Source organism: Hyperolius riggenbachi, chromosome 2 (assembly GCF_040937935.1).
Source record: "Hyperolius riggenbachi isolate aHypRig1 chromosome 2, aHypRig1.pri, whole genome shotgun sequence".
Lineage (NCBI taxonomy): Eukaryota > Metazoa > Chordata > Amphibia > Anura > Hyperoliidae > Hyperolius > Hyperolius riggenbachi.
The window spans coordinates 111305626-111322431 of NC_090647.1; the positions used below are offsets into that span (position 1 = coordinate 111305626).

The following is a 16806-nucleotide window of genomic DNA, read 5'->3' on the forward strand; positions in this document are numbered from 1 at the left end:
TGTTTTAACAAGGGTATTTATCGTTAACCAAGTTTGACAACGATGTTTATGTTATCAGATTTCTTATCCACCGGTGCTATTTCGTTATCCAGCCGGGCCTTTTTTCATGGTGCCCTTTTTTTCATGCACGCGTTTTGTTGGTTTATATTGAACAGGATGCAGTAAGCTAGATATTCTCATAATGCCTAGCTTTATGGTTCTCATGAGATTCTGAACCTTCCATATCTCCCTGTCTGGCCTGCAACCAGGGCCGGGCCGAGGCAGAGGCGAGAGAGGCTCCAGCCTCAGGGCGCAGTGTAGGAGGGGGCGCACAACTCACTCAGCTATCATTCCTCTATTGTGTTTGAAGCAGAGAGAAATAAGAAAAGGGGATAGATGGCAGTGACTGCAAGCCAAATAACTAGAGATTAAGGTGTTGGGGGCCCTGGGGCATCTCTTAGTCTAATAGTAATCAGTGTGTGACGGCTGGGGTGGGAGGGGTGGAGGAGCGCACTTTGGTGTCTAGGCCTTGGGTGCTGGAGGACCTTGTCCCAGCTCTGCCTGCAACTAACCTCTCCTATTGCCCTTTGCCAAACCTCTTCTCTTCTTCCAGGTCACTGTCATGAATCCATTTGTACTACTATACTCCAATAACTCTTAGGGCCCTTTTCCACCAGCGCGTTTGCGCTGGTTGAATCGCAAAAACGCAAACCGCTAGCGATTTTACAATCGCTACGGTTTGCTTTTTAACATAGGAATCGCGATAGGTAATTTCCACTACCGCGATTCGTTTTTTACTTGATCGCGATCGCGCCGCGGAGCGACTTTTGCCGCGATTTTGCTATGCAGTGCATAGCATAGCAAAATCGCGGCCGCGAACGTCGGGGAATCGGCGGTAATTGCGATTCAGCAATCGCTAGCGTTCAGCGTGAACGCTAGCGATTGCTAGTGGAAAAGGGCCCTGATTGTAACATACTATGCATATTTTTCTCTTCCCATTCTGAAGCCTAAAGTTACATGTGTACACATTTTCTCCAAAAATGACAAGTTCATTTTGAAATATTTTTCCCCATGTTCTCACTGTTCTCTTTAACATTCCTAGCAAATTTGGTGATTCTAGCATGTGTGGGGGCTTTGATATTGACCACTAAGTCAGTGCTATTGATTTCAATGTACGCTAATTTGCAAAAATGTTTCTGCAAAAATTTGTGGAATGATCAGAAGTTTGATGAACTTTTCGCAATACTGTCAGTGGTATTTTTTCTCATCCCTATTGCAGTGCTTACTGTCAGGAACCGGCCCGCGGCACGCCTGCGTATACGGTTCCCGACTGCGGGTTTGACCAGACTGAGAGGGGAAGCAGCCTTAGTCAAGCTAAAACAAGGCTGGGACCCCTCAGAACACCTCTCACTGCCACCACTAGCGGTTCGCTAGACACTTCCACTCTGCTGTCGAGTCCTCAGCGCGCACTCCGCGTTTTCGTATTTGGGTCAGCTTTGCGCTTAGGCCAAATACGGGAACGCCACACACCCACACACACACACACAGTTGCAATCTTACACTGTCATGAAGCAAAGACCCACTAACAGTCGTTCCGAACGATACTGTTAGCCACTCTGCTGTCGCTACTTGCACTGGCGTTGTTCGTACGTTGGGTCAGCTGCGCACTTAGGCCAACGTATGACAAACGCCCCCACACACAATGCAATTACAATTTCATACGGTAGTGTTGCTCAAGCGTACAATTAGGCATGAACTTATACACGGTTACACTTCAGTCTCTTCTAGGCTATGAGTGTTAGTTTAGTACGGCAGAAGTCAAACTTATTAAATAATAATTTAATATTCTAGAAAAACATAGAACAATGCAGAACTTAATATATACAAAAAGATTACAAAAAACAAAGTAAAAATGTTACAAGATAAAAGTTACAAAAATAAGAGGTTACAAAGATAACACACACGGATATTTGCGTAAAAATAAACGGGGGAAAAAAGAACGTTACCAGCTTAGGTTAGAACGTTGTTTGACGGGAGGACGCCGTTTCGACCAGGAGTCGCGATCCTCCCTAGCTATTCGCTACCTCCGAGAGAAGATACCGGTGGCTGTCCTGGGCCACCTTAAATAGTCCGAAGTGTCCCCTGGGGCATTTAATGTCCTGCCCCCAGGAACTAATGCAGTTTCCCCGTTTGTGACATCACCGAACGCTTGTCATAATCTTTCTTGTGATATGCAAACTTCAAAGGGGGTTCCTGTTTTAGCTTCTTGAAGTTTGGCAGGACACAATCTCACCCATTGAACTCTGCAGACATCAAAAAGCTTCCTCCACATTATTTCCTTGGTTAAAGTGTATTTTAGCGCATCCATGAAAAGATTGAATTTTGGTTACAGGTAGCAGTTTGCCTGTAATCCTGTAGACAGACGCAGACAATCACACCTGGGACAGTAGATCAAAAGTGACTGCTAGTGGCTTAATGAGCTGCTTCCTTGCCTTTTGAAGGTGACTGTTCATATTCACTGAAGACCTCTTTAGATGCAAATGTAGGTCTAGTGACCCACCCACACAAATACATGAACAGTCCATGAATCTAGCCTGCATCTCTACACCTTTGACATACCACAGCAGATATAAAAATGGGAAAATGAAAATATATTACTGTATTATCCTTAACAGCATCAGCACCCCAATATATCTCCACACTTACACACTAGCAAATTTGTACACACACACACACACACACGTGATCTTCGATGCAGAATCACAGCCTATTAAAATCAATGGGCTGCATCCGAATTGCACGTGGCCCCTAAAAAATAGTGTCTGCTGCAGTTTTCTGCAGACTGCATCTAAATGCCTATAGCTGTGCATGGCATGGCTATACCAATTTGGATGTGGCTTCACAACAGCATGGATGTCGAGTCCAATGTGGAAACGTATGCGGCACCCAGTGGAAACCAGCCCTGACAGCTTCTTTTATACCCACTTTTGTAATGACCAATTTGTGCCATTGAGCTTCAGGAAATGGACCGCCCACATTCCCATAGGAGTGGCAGCAAGTCCAGTGACCATATAGCAGACTTGCCGACTACGCAAGTTGGTAAAGCGACACGGAATAGCAGGTGTTTGTTCTTTAAATTTAAATAATTTAGTATTTATTATTTCTTACCTTCTTTTATTTACTAAACAGTTTTTTTGTCTTTTATTCCAACTAATTTCACAACTTGTTAAAGGGAAGGTCCAAGCAAAATAAAAAAATTAGTTTCACTTACCTGGGGCTTCTACCAGCCCTATGCAGCCATCCTGTGCCCTCGTAGTCACTCGCTGCTGCTCCAGTCCCCCGCTGGCAGCTTGCCGACCTCGGAGGTCGGCGGGCCGCATTGCGTACATTTTTACGCGTTACTGGTTCAATGCGTACAAATTTAAATGTATGCGTTAATGTTCCTGAACTAGCGCGAATGCGTAAAAATGTACGCAATGCGGCCCGCCGACCTCCGAGGTCGGCAAGCTGCCAGCGGGGGACTGGAGCAGCAGTGAGTGACTACGAGGGCACAGGATGGCTGCATGGGGCTGGTAGAAGCCCCAGGTAAGTGAAACTCATTTTTTTATTTTGCTTGGACCTTCCCTTTAAAGCAAACCTGAAGTGAAAACAAACATATGCGATAATGAATTGTATGCATAGTACAGCTAAGAAATGGAACATAAGTAGCAAAGAAAAGAGTCTCATATTGTTTTCCAGTACAGAAAGAGTTAAAAAGAACTTCAGTTGTTATCTATGCAAAGGAGCTTCTCTGCGCTATTCTTCCCATTTGGTTCGAATATAGTCCTATTTTCTGAAGCACTTAAACATCCAAGAAACAGTGAGGGACAGCTTGAGATAAGTTTTTACTGCAGGAAAGTTCAAAGGGTCATTAATTCTGTTTTGTTTTATAGCTTAACCACCCTGGCGTTCTGATTAAATCGCCAGGGTGGCTGCGGGAGGGTTTTTTTTTAAATTAAACAAAAACTATTCCATGCAGCCAACTGAAAGTTGGCTGCATGAAAGCCCACTAGAGGGCGCTCCGGAGGCGTTCTTCCGATCGCCTCCGGCGGCCAGAAGTAACACGGAAGGCCGCAATAAGCGGCCTTCCGTGTTTCGCTTACCTTGTCGCCATGGCGACGAGCGGAGTGACGTCATGGACGTCAGCCGACGTCCTGACGTCAGCCGCCTCCGATCCAGCCCTTAGCGCTGGCCGGAACTGTTTGTTCCGGCTACGCTGGGCTCGGGCGGCTGGGGGGACCCTCTTTCGCCGCTGCGCGCGGCGGATCGCCGCGCTGCAGCGGCGATCAGGCAGCACACGCGGCTGGCAAAGTGCCGGCTGCGTGTGCTGCTTTTTATTTCATTGAAATCGGCCCAGCAGGGCCTGAGCGGCAGCCTCTGGCGGTGTTGGACGAGCTGAGCTCGTCCAGACCGCTCAGCAGGTTAAAAGACAGGGGCCCATATGCAATTAAGTTTTTCTCCTAGGAGATTATTTTTTAACTTCTCTTTCCAATAATGTTTAAGCACTTTGCAATTGAAAAAGCACCAAAAGTAGGTGAAAAATACTATCACAATTATTTTGAGTATTATCTTGCTTGCTGGTGGTTTAAAAGGCATTTAATTGACAAGTTGTTAAAATACCACCGAGGAGAAAACTCAGGAGAAAAGGTGAATTGCATATGGGCCAGGGGGTCATATTTAATTCACTTTTTCACCTGAGTTTTCCTTTAAGGTGATATTTTCACAACTTGTAAATAAAATGCGTTTTACACCACCGGCAAGCAAGATAATACTCAAAATAATTTTGACAGTACTTTTTACCTACTTTTTGGTACGTTTTACATTGCAAAGTGCTAAAACGTTCATTTAAATTGAAGATGTAAAATGATCTCCTAGGAGGAACTCAGGAGAAAAGGTGAATTGCATTTGGCCCAAGGTGTGGTTTTAAAACTGCAACTGTGACAGTATGATGCAGTGTTATAAAGAAAAAAAGCTATATAACTGAAAATGAAAATATGCGACTCTTTTCTTTGCTACTCATGCTCTAGTCATTATCCATACTACACATACAATTCATTATATCATAAGTTTTTTGTCACTTCAGGTTTGCTTTAAGGAAAATGCTAGGTATACAATATAACAGGATATTGCAGCATAACAAGCATTACAGTAATATGAAACGCTGAAACTCATTGGTGATACTGTGTGGGTCCCTACAGGTGGAGTTTGAAGTGACACTGTGGATTGATGAAAAGATCTGCCAGGATGGGAAGCAGAGCTTCCAGCTTAGAGTGCTGGGATTCAATGAGGAGCTGAATGTGGACATTGAACCATTATGTGACTGTAATTGTATGGATGAGGAAATCTTCTCTAGTCACTGCAATGGGGGTCGTGGGAACTACAGCTGTGGAGTTTGCAGGTAAACAGAACACAATTTACAAGTTTACAGAGCGTAAAATGTGTGCAACAGGCCTAAAGAAATGTAAAGGGCAGTTTATTACTATGGGCTTGTAATTAGGGGTGGACGCAAAAATTAAAAAAATGCAACTTTATTTCCAAATAAAATATTGGCACCATACATTGTACTAGGGAAAAATTTGAAATGTTGCAATAACCAGAACAAATGGGCAAATAAAATGTGTTCTAATTACGTTAGCATGTATTATTTTAAAACTATAATGGCCGAAAACTTTCTTATTTTTCCTGTTAAAACTGTTTTAGAATAAAATAATTCTTAGCAAAAAGTACCCCCAAAGAAAGCCTAATTGGTGGCGAAAATAAACAAGACATAGATTGTTTTGTTGTTATAAGTAGTAATAAAGTTAAAGGTGAATTAATGGAAGGAGTGTGAAAATTGTTCTGTTTTTTTAAGGGGAAAAACCTTTGGAGGGGAAGTGGTATCTTTTTTGCCTGTGCCTGAACCTTCCCTTTAAAGGGAACCTGAAGTGAGAGAAATATGGAGGCAGTCATCATTCCCTTATAAACAATGCCAGTTGATCCTTTACTTTATGCCTAATACTTTAAGTCCCTTGCCCAGAATGAGAATGCAGATCACATGTTCTGACCCTGGTCTGACTTCACATACTTTAAGTCCCTTGCCTCTGTCCACTGGCTGCATGCTTGTTGCAGGAGTGTGAGCTGTAAACAACTAAAGGCTTTTTAGCCCCTTACACACTCCAAGGAGTCCTGGTTCACCATGAGCTTACTGGGCAATCTGTAACTTTAGTTAATCAGTATTGTGCAAGTATTCGTTTCATGGCTGTTGTGATCCCTGTGACAGCAGGAACGCAACGCAATGGATCAGGAGTCGGCGCCACACATTACATGCATGTAGCATCGCATAGGGTGAAGCAAACAGTCAATGAAAAGCATGCTTCACTTCTGTTAACGTGCAATTTACCGGTAACAACCTGCATGCAGTGCTTTACCATATGCCACAATGCTCCCGCCACACTGTGATCATCACATAGGTGGTGCATTGCAGTGTGGTGAGCTGTGTTACAAAGTGACCGTTACACTGCAACGCACCACTATGAACACGGCCTTAAAGGGGAACTGAAGAGAGAGGTATATGGAGGCTGTCATGTTTATTTCCTTTTAATCAATACCAGTTGCCTGGCAGCCCTGCTGGTCTATTTCTCTGCAGTAGTATCTGATTAAAACCAGAAACAAGCATGCAGCTAGTCTTGTCAGATCAGACTTATAAGTCTGAACCACTGAAACACCTGATCTGCTGCATGCTTGTTCAGGGGCTATGGCTAATAGTATTAGAGGCAGAGGATCAGCAGGGCTGCCAGGCAACTGGTATTGTCTAAAAGGAAATAAACATGACAGCCTCCATATACCTCTCTCTTCAGTTCCCCTTTAAAGGGACCCTGAGCAGTGCCCGAATTTAAAAGATTGCACTTACCTGGGGCTTCCTCCAGCCCACCGCAGGCCGCGAGGTCCCCCCGGCGTCCTCCTGGCTCCTCTCGGTGCGCCTCCGGCTCGGGTGTCGCCGGTAACGGTAACATTTTTCCTTCAGCTTTGATCTTTTGATGCGATTTGAATGATTGAAACTAATCGGAAGGCAATTATTATTTCTATTAACGAACAATTTAAGGTTTTACATTCCAATTCGGTCATAAAATTCAACTTTAGTATTGATATTTTTACCTTTTCCAATCCACCAAAGAATCGTTTCACATCGATTTGTGCCACGCACTGCGCAGTTTTCTATACAATTCAATCATAAAAATCACATAAAAAGATCGAGTCTGAAGGAAAAATTGTACTGTTATTGGACACCTTAAAGAGACTCTGAAGCGAGAATAAATCTCGCTTCAGAGCTCATACTTAGCAGGGGCATGTGTGCCCCTGCTAAAACGCCGCTATCCCGCGGCTTAACGGGGGTCCCTTCACCCCCAAACCCACCCCCGCAATAGTTGGTTGCAAGTTGGTCGTGAAATTTCTTCTTCCTGGAGGCAGGGCTAACGGCTGCAGCCCTGCCTCCAGTCGCGTCTATCAGACGCGCATCGCCGCCTCTCCCCCGCCCCTCTCAGTGAAGGAAGACAGAGGGGCGGGGGAGAGGCGGAGATACGTGTCTGACAGACGCGCGTGGGGCAGGGCTGCGGCGGTTAGCCCTGCCCCAACCAGGAAGCGCTCCCGCGCTGCACCTAGGGGATTTGGGGGATCAGGGACCCCCGTTAAGCCGCGGGATAGCGGCGTTTTAGCAGGGGCACACATGCCCCTGCTAACTATGAGGTCTGAAGCGAGATTTATTCTCGCTTCAGACTCTCTTTAAAGCGGAATATAACCCTGCATTTCAACTTTGCTCTAAAACATTATTTACAGCATATTATATGCAACCAGCATATTTTTTTTTACTAGACCAGCATTGGAAGGGTTACACACAGAGCTTTAAAGTTCCGTGGATAGAATGGATAGAAATGCAGACGCATCCGAAGTTTAGATAGATACATTTAAGTAAACACAATGTAACAAGTGCGGAATGTGACACACTCTCTGGCTGTCCTCCAGCTCCTGCACAGTCAGAGAGTGTGTGTCACATTCCACACTTGTTACATTGTGTTTACTTAAATGTATCTATCTAAACTTCGGATGCGTCTGCATTTCTATCTGTATGTAACCCTTCCAATGCTGGTCTAGTAAAAAAAAAAATGCTGCTTGCATATAATATGCTGTAAATAATGTTTTAGAGCAAAGTTGAAATGCAGGGTTATATTCCGCTTTAACCACTTCCCGACCGCCGTATATACAAATGGCGGCCGGGAAGCGCACCCCGCAAGGACCGCCGTATAGACAAATGGCGGCGGTCCTTGTAGGGGCATGGGCGGAGCGATCGCGTCATCAGTGACGCGATCCTCCGCCGGGAGTCGGAAGCCTGGCATTTTGCCTCTGCTCGCCGGCCACTTAGCAGAGCTGGCGAGCGGAGGAATCTCCGGGATCCACCAATCAGACAGTATAAGGCACTTTGTTAGGTAAACAAAGTGCCTTATACGTGCTTCCTCCTCGCCTCGTGGTCTCATTGTTGCAGAGACCACCAGCGAGGAGGAACCACTCGTAAGTGTATCCAGCAAACAGCTTTTTTTGACCTCAGCCTCCCTGATCACCCACCCCAGGCCTCATACCCCCCCTGATCACCCCAGCAGACCCCTGCCTAGCACCCTTGCACCCCTACAAAACCCCCACCCCCCCCACCTGCCACTAACTAGCGACGCTGCCCCTTAGTTTAGGTCCCTAACTGCCTCCTAGTCACCCCTGATCCCCCCCCCCTACCTTTAGATCACCCCCAGACCCCATCCCAGACTACCCCCCTGTATACTGTATACATCTGTATACAGCTACCTTACCCTCTGATCCCCCTCTGATCCCCCTCTGATCACCTGTCTATCACCTGTCCATCACCCCTCAGCACCCCCACCCATCAGAGCAGACCCTTACTGCCCCGCGGGGGTAACCGATCACCTGCCCAGGCCCTCGATTGCCCTCATACCCCCCTTCTGATTACATCCCCTGCTCTTTGTTTACATCTGTCCTCCCCAGCAATCACTAACTGATCTTTGATCAGTAACCCCCTGTGTCTGCCTCTCATCAGATCAGGACTCAGTCTGCCCCGTGCAGGCTCCTGATCAACCCCCCACCCCCTCAAATCGCCCTCAGGCCCCCCCCCTAATCACCGTCCAAGTGCATTGTATTTGACTGTGCTGCGCTTGTATTCGATTGTGCTGCGCTTGTATTTGATTGTGCTGCGATTGTATTTGATTGTCCCGTGATCTGCTTCGATTGTCCCGTGATTGTTTGATTGCCTGAGACCCCACTTCCCACCCCACCCAACCCCCCCCTACCACACCCAACCCCCCCTCCCCCCCCCTCCCCCCCACCCACCACCTCCAACCACCACCTTCCGAGTGCATCAGATTTGCTTGTGCTGTGATTGGAGTCGATTGAGCTGTAATTGTATTTGATTGTCCCGTGATCTGCTTCGATTGCCCCGTGATTGTTTGATTGCCTGAGACCCCACTTCCCGCCACACCCAATCCCACCCTCCCCCCATCACCTTCCGAGTGCATCAGATTTGATTGTGCTGTGATTGGAGTCGATTGTGCTGTAATTGTATTTGATTGTCCCGTGATCTGCTTTGATTGCCCCCTGATTGTTTGATTGCCTGAGACCCCACTTCCCGCCACACTCAATCCCACCCTCCCCCCATCACCTTCCGAGTGCATCAGATTTGATTGGGCTGTGATTGGATTCGATTGTGCTGTAATTGTATTTGATTGTCCCGTGATCGGCTTCGCTTGCCCTGTGATTGTTTGATTGCCTGAGACCCCACTTCCCGCCACACCCAATCCGACCCTCCCCCCATCACCTTCCGAGTGCATCAGATTTGATTGTGCTGTGATTGGAGTCGATTGTGCTGTAATTGTATTTGATTGTCCCGTGATCGGCTTCGATTGCACCGTGATTGTTTGATTGCCTGAGACCCCACTTCCCGCCACACCCAATCCCACCCTCCCCCCATCACCTTCCGAGTGCATCAGATTTGATTGTGCTGTGATTGTATTTGATTGTCCTCTGAGACCCCACTTCCCACCAACCCCAATACCTCTCAAATACTCCCTTTTTGCTAGGTAGGTGCTCTTTTTTTCTGGGTAGTCTCGGAGGAAAACCCCATAAATTTAGCAATCCAAAATGGCAAGAAGGGGACTTTCCGATGACGAGGTATACAGGTACATGGACCAGTCGGATGAGTTCTTTTGGGAAGAATCATCCGTCGAATCTTCCGGGTCCGAATTTGAACCTGTAGAAAGCAGTGGTTCCCTGACCGATAGTGATGACGAGGCTATGGTCCCGGCTAGAGCCAGGCGTACCAGACCCCAAGTCGTTAGACCGCAGGTGGCGCAGGATCCGCCTCAAGGGCAGCAGGGTGGTGCTAGCGCTGTTGATAGTTTTCTTGGTGAGGCAGGCACCAGCAGCGCAGCATCTCCTGGACTTAGTGCCAGTGCTTCCGTAGACCCTGGCGAAGTGGTGAGCGTCAGCATGGAAGTGGAAACTGGTACGGTGGCAAGTGCAGTAGTACCCCCGTCGCAGCCACCAAGAAGAAGACGGGCCCGTAGTACCCATAGACTCCCAGAGGTGCTGGCACAACCAGATTGGCAATCCCCTGATTCCGCCGCACCCGTAGTGCCCCCTTTCACCGCCCAGTCTGGAGTCCAGGTGGCGACAGCTCATCTAGGAACGGCCCTAGAATTTTTGCAGCTGTTCATCACCCAGGTTCTCTTGGACTTAATTGTGGTTGAGACCAACCGTAAAGCCACACAATTCATCACCGAGCACCCGGAGAGCATGTATGCCCAGCCTTTCGGGTGGAAACCAGTCCAAGTTTCCGACATTAAAATCTTTTTGGCCCTTATCCTTCACTTGGGACTAATGAAACAGAATGTATTGCGGTCGTATTGGTCTACGAACCCAGTACATCATGTTCCCTTGTACCCTGCTGCCATGTCCAGGACACGATTTGAGTCCATCCTGCGCTTCCTGCACTTCAACGACGACAAAACCTGTCATGAAAAGGGCCACCCTGCTTATGACCGGCTCCACAAAATTCGGCCCCTCATAGACCACCTGTCCTCAACATTTGCAGATGCTTATATCCCTGAACAGAACATCTGCGTAGACGAGTCCCTCTTACGCTTTACCGGGCGCCTTGGCATCAAACAGTACATCCCAAGCAAGCGCGCCCGGTATGGGGTGAAACTGTATAAGCTCTGTGAAAGGGCCACAGGCTATACATGTCGTTTTAGGGTCTATGAGGGAAAAGACTCAAAATTGGAGCCGGTCGGATGCCCTGACTACCTGGGGAGCAGTGGAAAGGTTGTGTGGGACTTGGTGTCACCCTTGTTCCGGAAGGGGTACCATCTTTTTGTGGACAATTATTACACAAGTGTGGCCCTCTTTCAGCACTTAAAGTTAGAAGGAATCCGATGCTGTGGCACTGCGCGGCCTAGTCGCCAGGGCTTCCCCCAACGGCTCGTTACCACCAGACTTCAACGGGGGCAGAGGGCCGCCTTGCGTACTGAAGACCTGCTCGCGGTGAAATGGAGGGACAAGAGGGACGTTTACTTTCTGTCCACCATTCACACAGACACGACAGTCCAAATTCAACGGGCAACCAAGGTCATTGAAAAGCCCCTTGTCGTCCACGAATATAATGTCAACATGGGAGGGGTGGACTTCAATGACCAGAGGTTAGCGCCCTATTTAATGACCCGGAAAACAAGACGCTGGTATAAGAAAGTGTCTTTTTATCTGATTCAATTGGCAGTTTACAACAGCTTTGTTCTCTACAGTAAGGCTGGGAGAACTGGATCTTTCCTCCAATTTCAGGAACAGATCATTCTGGACATCCTGTATCCAGGAGGTGCCAGGCCCCCCCCCCCCCCAGATGCAACTAGCCGACTGCATGGTAGGCATTACGCCTATCAGATTCCGTGTGCCCCAGGTCAACGCATCCGAAGAAAACGTTGTCGTGTCTGCAGCAGGACTGGAAGAAGGAATGACACCAGTTTTTATTGTCCCCGCTGTCCTGACCAGCCTGGTCTATGCGTAGGGCCGTGTTTTGAGAGGTACCACGAGCAGGTACACTATTAGAACCTAGGGAACTCCAGACACAGGAGTAGGCACACACTCAGTGGTCTTTCGCACATTGTCGCAGGGAGAGGAGAGGTAAGCTTGAAGACCAAACGGGTAAGCATAAAAGTGGGAAGAAGGATCGGTTTCCATGCTTGATATTGCTGATCTGTCCTGGGTTGGCGATATAAGACGGCATGTTTGAATTTCCCTTGAGTGTGGACACCCCCGGTTTATATGTGATTTGGGCCTATGATGATGCTTTAATGCCACACAGAGTCATCTCTATTGGCAGGCATATTGCTGTATCCTACAGGCATAATGCTGTATACTAAAGTTCTGAGGCCCAGTCACATAAGTTGGTGGCTCACCCTGAGTGCAGGGTGGCACGGGGTGTCTCTCTCCTGAGGTTATCACTGCCATTGATGTGGAGGAAGATCTGCCATTGATGTGGAGCAAGGTATGTTTGCCGTTCATTTTTCCTTTCAGCCCAGAGTGCATTACTTGTATACCCAATATAAGGAGTATAGCAGAAACTCCTAATACTGGCCATACATGTAATGATTGCAGAGACCCTAAAATGCCAGGACAGACTCCACAAATGACCCCATTTTGGAAAGAGGACACCCTAAAGTATTATGTGAGGTGCACGGTGAGTTCATAAAAGATTTTAGTTTTTGTCACAAGTTATCAGAATTTTTTTTTAATTTTTTTTTTAACAAAGTGTCATTTTCCGTTTACTTGTGACAAAAAATAAAATTTTCAATGACCTCACCATTACCCTCATGGAATACCTTGTTGTGTATTCTTTCCAAAATGGGGTCATTTGTGGGGTTTGTTAACTGTCCTGGCAAGTGGGCGGGGTGCTAAATTGTGAGCACCCCTGTAAAGCCTAAAGGTACTCATTGGACTCTGGGCCCCTTAGCGCAGTTAGGGTGCAAAAAAGTGCCACACATGTGGTATCGCCGTACTCGGGAGAAGTAGTATTATGTGTTTTGGGGTGTATTTTTACACATACCCATGCTGGGTGGGAGAAATACCTCTGTAAATGACAATCTTTTGATTTTTTTACACACAATTGTCCATTTACAGAGTTATTTCTCCCACCCAGCATGGGTATGTGTAAAAATACACCCCAAAACACATTGTACTACTTCTCCCGAGTACGGCGATACCACATGTGTGGCACTTTTTTGCACCCTAACTGCGCTAAAGGGCCCAAAGTCCAATGAGTACCTTTAGGATTTCACAGGTCATTTTGCGGAATTTGATTTCCAGACTACTCCTCACGGTTTAGGGCCCCTAAAATGCCAGGGCAGTATAGGAACCCCACAAATGACCCCATTTTAGAAAGAAGACACCCCAAGGTATGCCGTTAGGAGTATGGTGAGTTCATAGAAGATTTTATTTTTTGTCACAAGTTAGCGGAAAATGACACTTTGTGAAAAAAACAATAAAAATCAATTTTCCGCTAACTTTTGACAAAAAATAAAATCTTCTATGAACTCACCATACTCCTAATGGCATACCTTGGGGTGTTTTCTTTCTAAAATGGGGTCATTTGTGGGGTTCCTATACTGCCCTGGCATTTTAGGGGCCCTAAACCGTGAGGAGTAGTCTGGAAATCAAATTCCGCAAAATGACCTGTGAAATCCTAAAGGTACTCATTGGACTTTGGGCCCTTTAGCGCAGTTAGGGTGCAAAAAAGTGCCACACATGTGGTATCGCCGTACTCGGGAGAAGTAGTACAATGTGTTTTGGGGTGTATTTTTACACATACCCATGCTGGGTGGGAGAAATAACTCTGTAAATGGACAATTGTGTGTAAAAAAATCAAAAGATTGTCATTTACAGAGGTATTTCTCCCACCCAGCATGGGTATGTGTAAAAATACACCCCAAAACACATTGTACTACTTCTCCCGAGTACGGCAATACCACATGTGTGGCACTTTTTTGCACCCTAACTGCGCTAAAGGGCCCAAAGTCCAATGAGTACCTTTAGGATTTCACAGGTCATTTTGCGGAATTTGATTTCCAGACTACGCCTCACGGTTTAGGGCCCCTAAAATGCCAGGGCAGTATAGGAACCCCACAAATGACCCCATTTTAGAAAGAAGACACCCCAAGGTATTTTGTTAGGAGTATGGTAAGTTCATAGAAGATTTTATTTTTTGTCAAAAGTTAGAGGAAAATTGATTTTTATTGTTTTTTTCACAAAGTGTCATTTTCCACTAACTTGTGACAAAAAATAAAATCTTCTATGAACTCACCATACTCCTAACGGAATACCTTGGGGTGTCTTCTTTCTAAAATGGGGTCATTTGTGGGGTTCCTATACTGCCCTGGCATTTTAGGGGCCCTAAACCGTGAGGAGTAGTCTGGAAATCAAATTCCGCAAAATGACCTGTGAAATCCTAAAGGTACTCATTGGACTTTGGGCCCCTTAGCGTACTTGGGGTGTAAAAAAGTGCCACACATGTGGTACCGCCGTACTCGGGAGAAGTAGTATAATGTGTTTTGGGGTGTATTTTTACACATACCCATGCTGGGTGGGAGAAATAACTCTGTAAATGGACAATTGTGTGTAAAAAAAAAATAAAAAATTGTCATTTACAGAGATATTTCTCCCACCCAGCATGGGTATGTGTAAAAATACACCCCAAAACACATTATACTACTTCTCCTGAGTACGGCAATACCACATGTGTGGCACTTTTTTGCAGCCTAACTGCGCTAAGGGGCCCAAAGTCCAATGAGCACCTTTAGGCTTTACAGGGGTGCTTACAATTTAGCACCCCCCAAAATGTCAGGACAGTAAACACACCCCACAAATGACCCCATTTTGGAAAGTAGACCCTTCAAGGTATTCAGAGAGGGGCATGGTGAGTCCGTGGGAGATTTCATTTTTTTTTGTCGCAAGTTAGAAGAAATGGAAACTTTTTTTTTTTTTTTTTTTTTTGGTCACAAAGTGTCATTTTCCGCTTACTTGTGACAAAAAATAATATCTTCTATGAACTCACTATGCCTCTCAGTGAATACTTTGGGATGTCTTCTTTCCAAAATGGGGTCATTTGGGGGGTATTTATACTATCCTGGAATTCTAGCCCCTCATGAAACATGACAGGGGGTCAGAAAAGTCAGAGATGCTTGAAAATGGGAAAATTCACTTTTGGCACCATAGTTTGTAAACGCTATAACTTTTACCCAAACCAATAAATATACACTGAATGGGTTTTTTTTTTTATCAAAAACATGTTTGTCCACATTTTTCGCGCTGCATGTATACAGAAATTTTACTTTATTTGAAAAATGTCAGCACAGAAAGTTAAAAAAATCATTTTTTTGCCAAAATTCATGTCTTTTTTGATGAATATAATAAAAAGTAAAAATCGCAGGAGCAATCAAATAGCATCAAAAGAAAGCTTTATTAGTGACAAGAAAAGGAGCCAAAATTCATTTAGGTGGTAGGTTGTATGAGCGAGCAATAAACCGTGAAAGCTGCAGTGGTCTGAATGGAAAAAAAGTGGCCGGTCCTTAAGGGGTAGAAAGCCCTAGGTCCTCAAGTGGTTAAGGGCCTGTACACACTGCTGTGCTTTTAAAATCGCATGCGATTTTAAAATCGCAAGCCTTCATGAGAATAGAAAAAGCGCATCGCACCAGTGTGTACAGGTCTTCACGATTTTCATTATTTTTCAAAAGACCTTGCGATTAAAAAGCGCGTGCGATTTGAAAAGCGCAGCGCAAGCGCAGCAGTGTGTACAGGCCCTAAGACAGCCAAATTGTGAATAAAAACAGCTTTTTTGTTCTATAGTTAAATATAAATGCAAATGAAGATATGTGTTCAGTACTACTTACTACTGGTTACTGGAGTTCCATTTCTGAATACATTAGTTCTCTTGCAGCTGTGTGGATGGGTACAAAGGAAAGCACTGTGAATGCCCCAAGGATAAGTATGGCTCAGATGCGGAGTGCATCATGATCGGATCGGCTCTCCCCTGCAATGGGCGTGGCAGGTGTGAGTGCGGACGCTGCACATGCAACGCACACTTTGGAGGAGAGTATTGCGAATGTGACGACACTAGCTGTGAAAGGCATGATGGGTTACTTTGTGGAGGTACGTTAATATCAAAGAGCAGATTAATTCAATATTAATAACTATTTTTCTTAAAGGACACCTGAAGTCGAAGGAATATGGAAGCTGCCATAATTATTTCCTTTTAAACAATAATAGTTGCCTGCCAGGATCAGCAGGATAGACAGGCAATGTGCATGGTTTAAAAGGAAAATACATATGGTAGCCTCCAGATCCCTCCCACTTTGGGTGTCCTTTATGCCTAGTACACACCATACAATTTTCTGTAAGATTTTTCTGTTAGATTTTTTGTAATTAGATTATTTTCTGTAAAGTACCGGTAGGGACTGATCATTATCTCTGGTGCATTGTCTTCTGGTTATCTCCTGCTGAGTAGAACAAAGCCTAATTGCTCGGCAGATAGATGGTTAGATAGATAATTTCCAACATGTTGGAAATGATCTATCTGGCAGGTAAATCTTGCAGAAAATCTTACAGTAAATTGTATGGCGTGTACTAGGCATTAAACACATGACAGTGCAAGCAAAACACTTCCTGGTTTAGCCTGATTGAATTTTGATTAGCTAATGACTGGCCTATTTT

General features: G+C 45.6%; 1 protein-coding gene across 1 annotated transcript in view; it reads left to right on the plus strand.

Moving 5' to 3' along the window:
• Positions 1-16806, plus strand: part of ITGB7 (integrin subunit beta 7) — a 108136-nt gene that overhangs the window by 65229 nt on the left and 26101 nt on the right. The window contains exons 11-12 of the mRNA XM_068267217.1: positions 5217-5416; positions 16034-16245. Coding sequence (XP_068123318.1) covers positions 5217-5416; positions 16034-16245 — 412 coding nt within the window. The remainder of the gene's footprint in view (positions 1-5216; positions 5417-16033; positions 16246-16806) is intronic.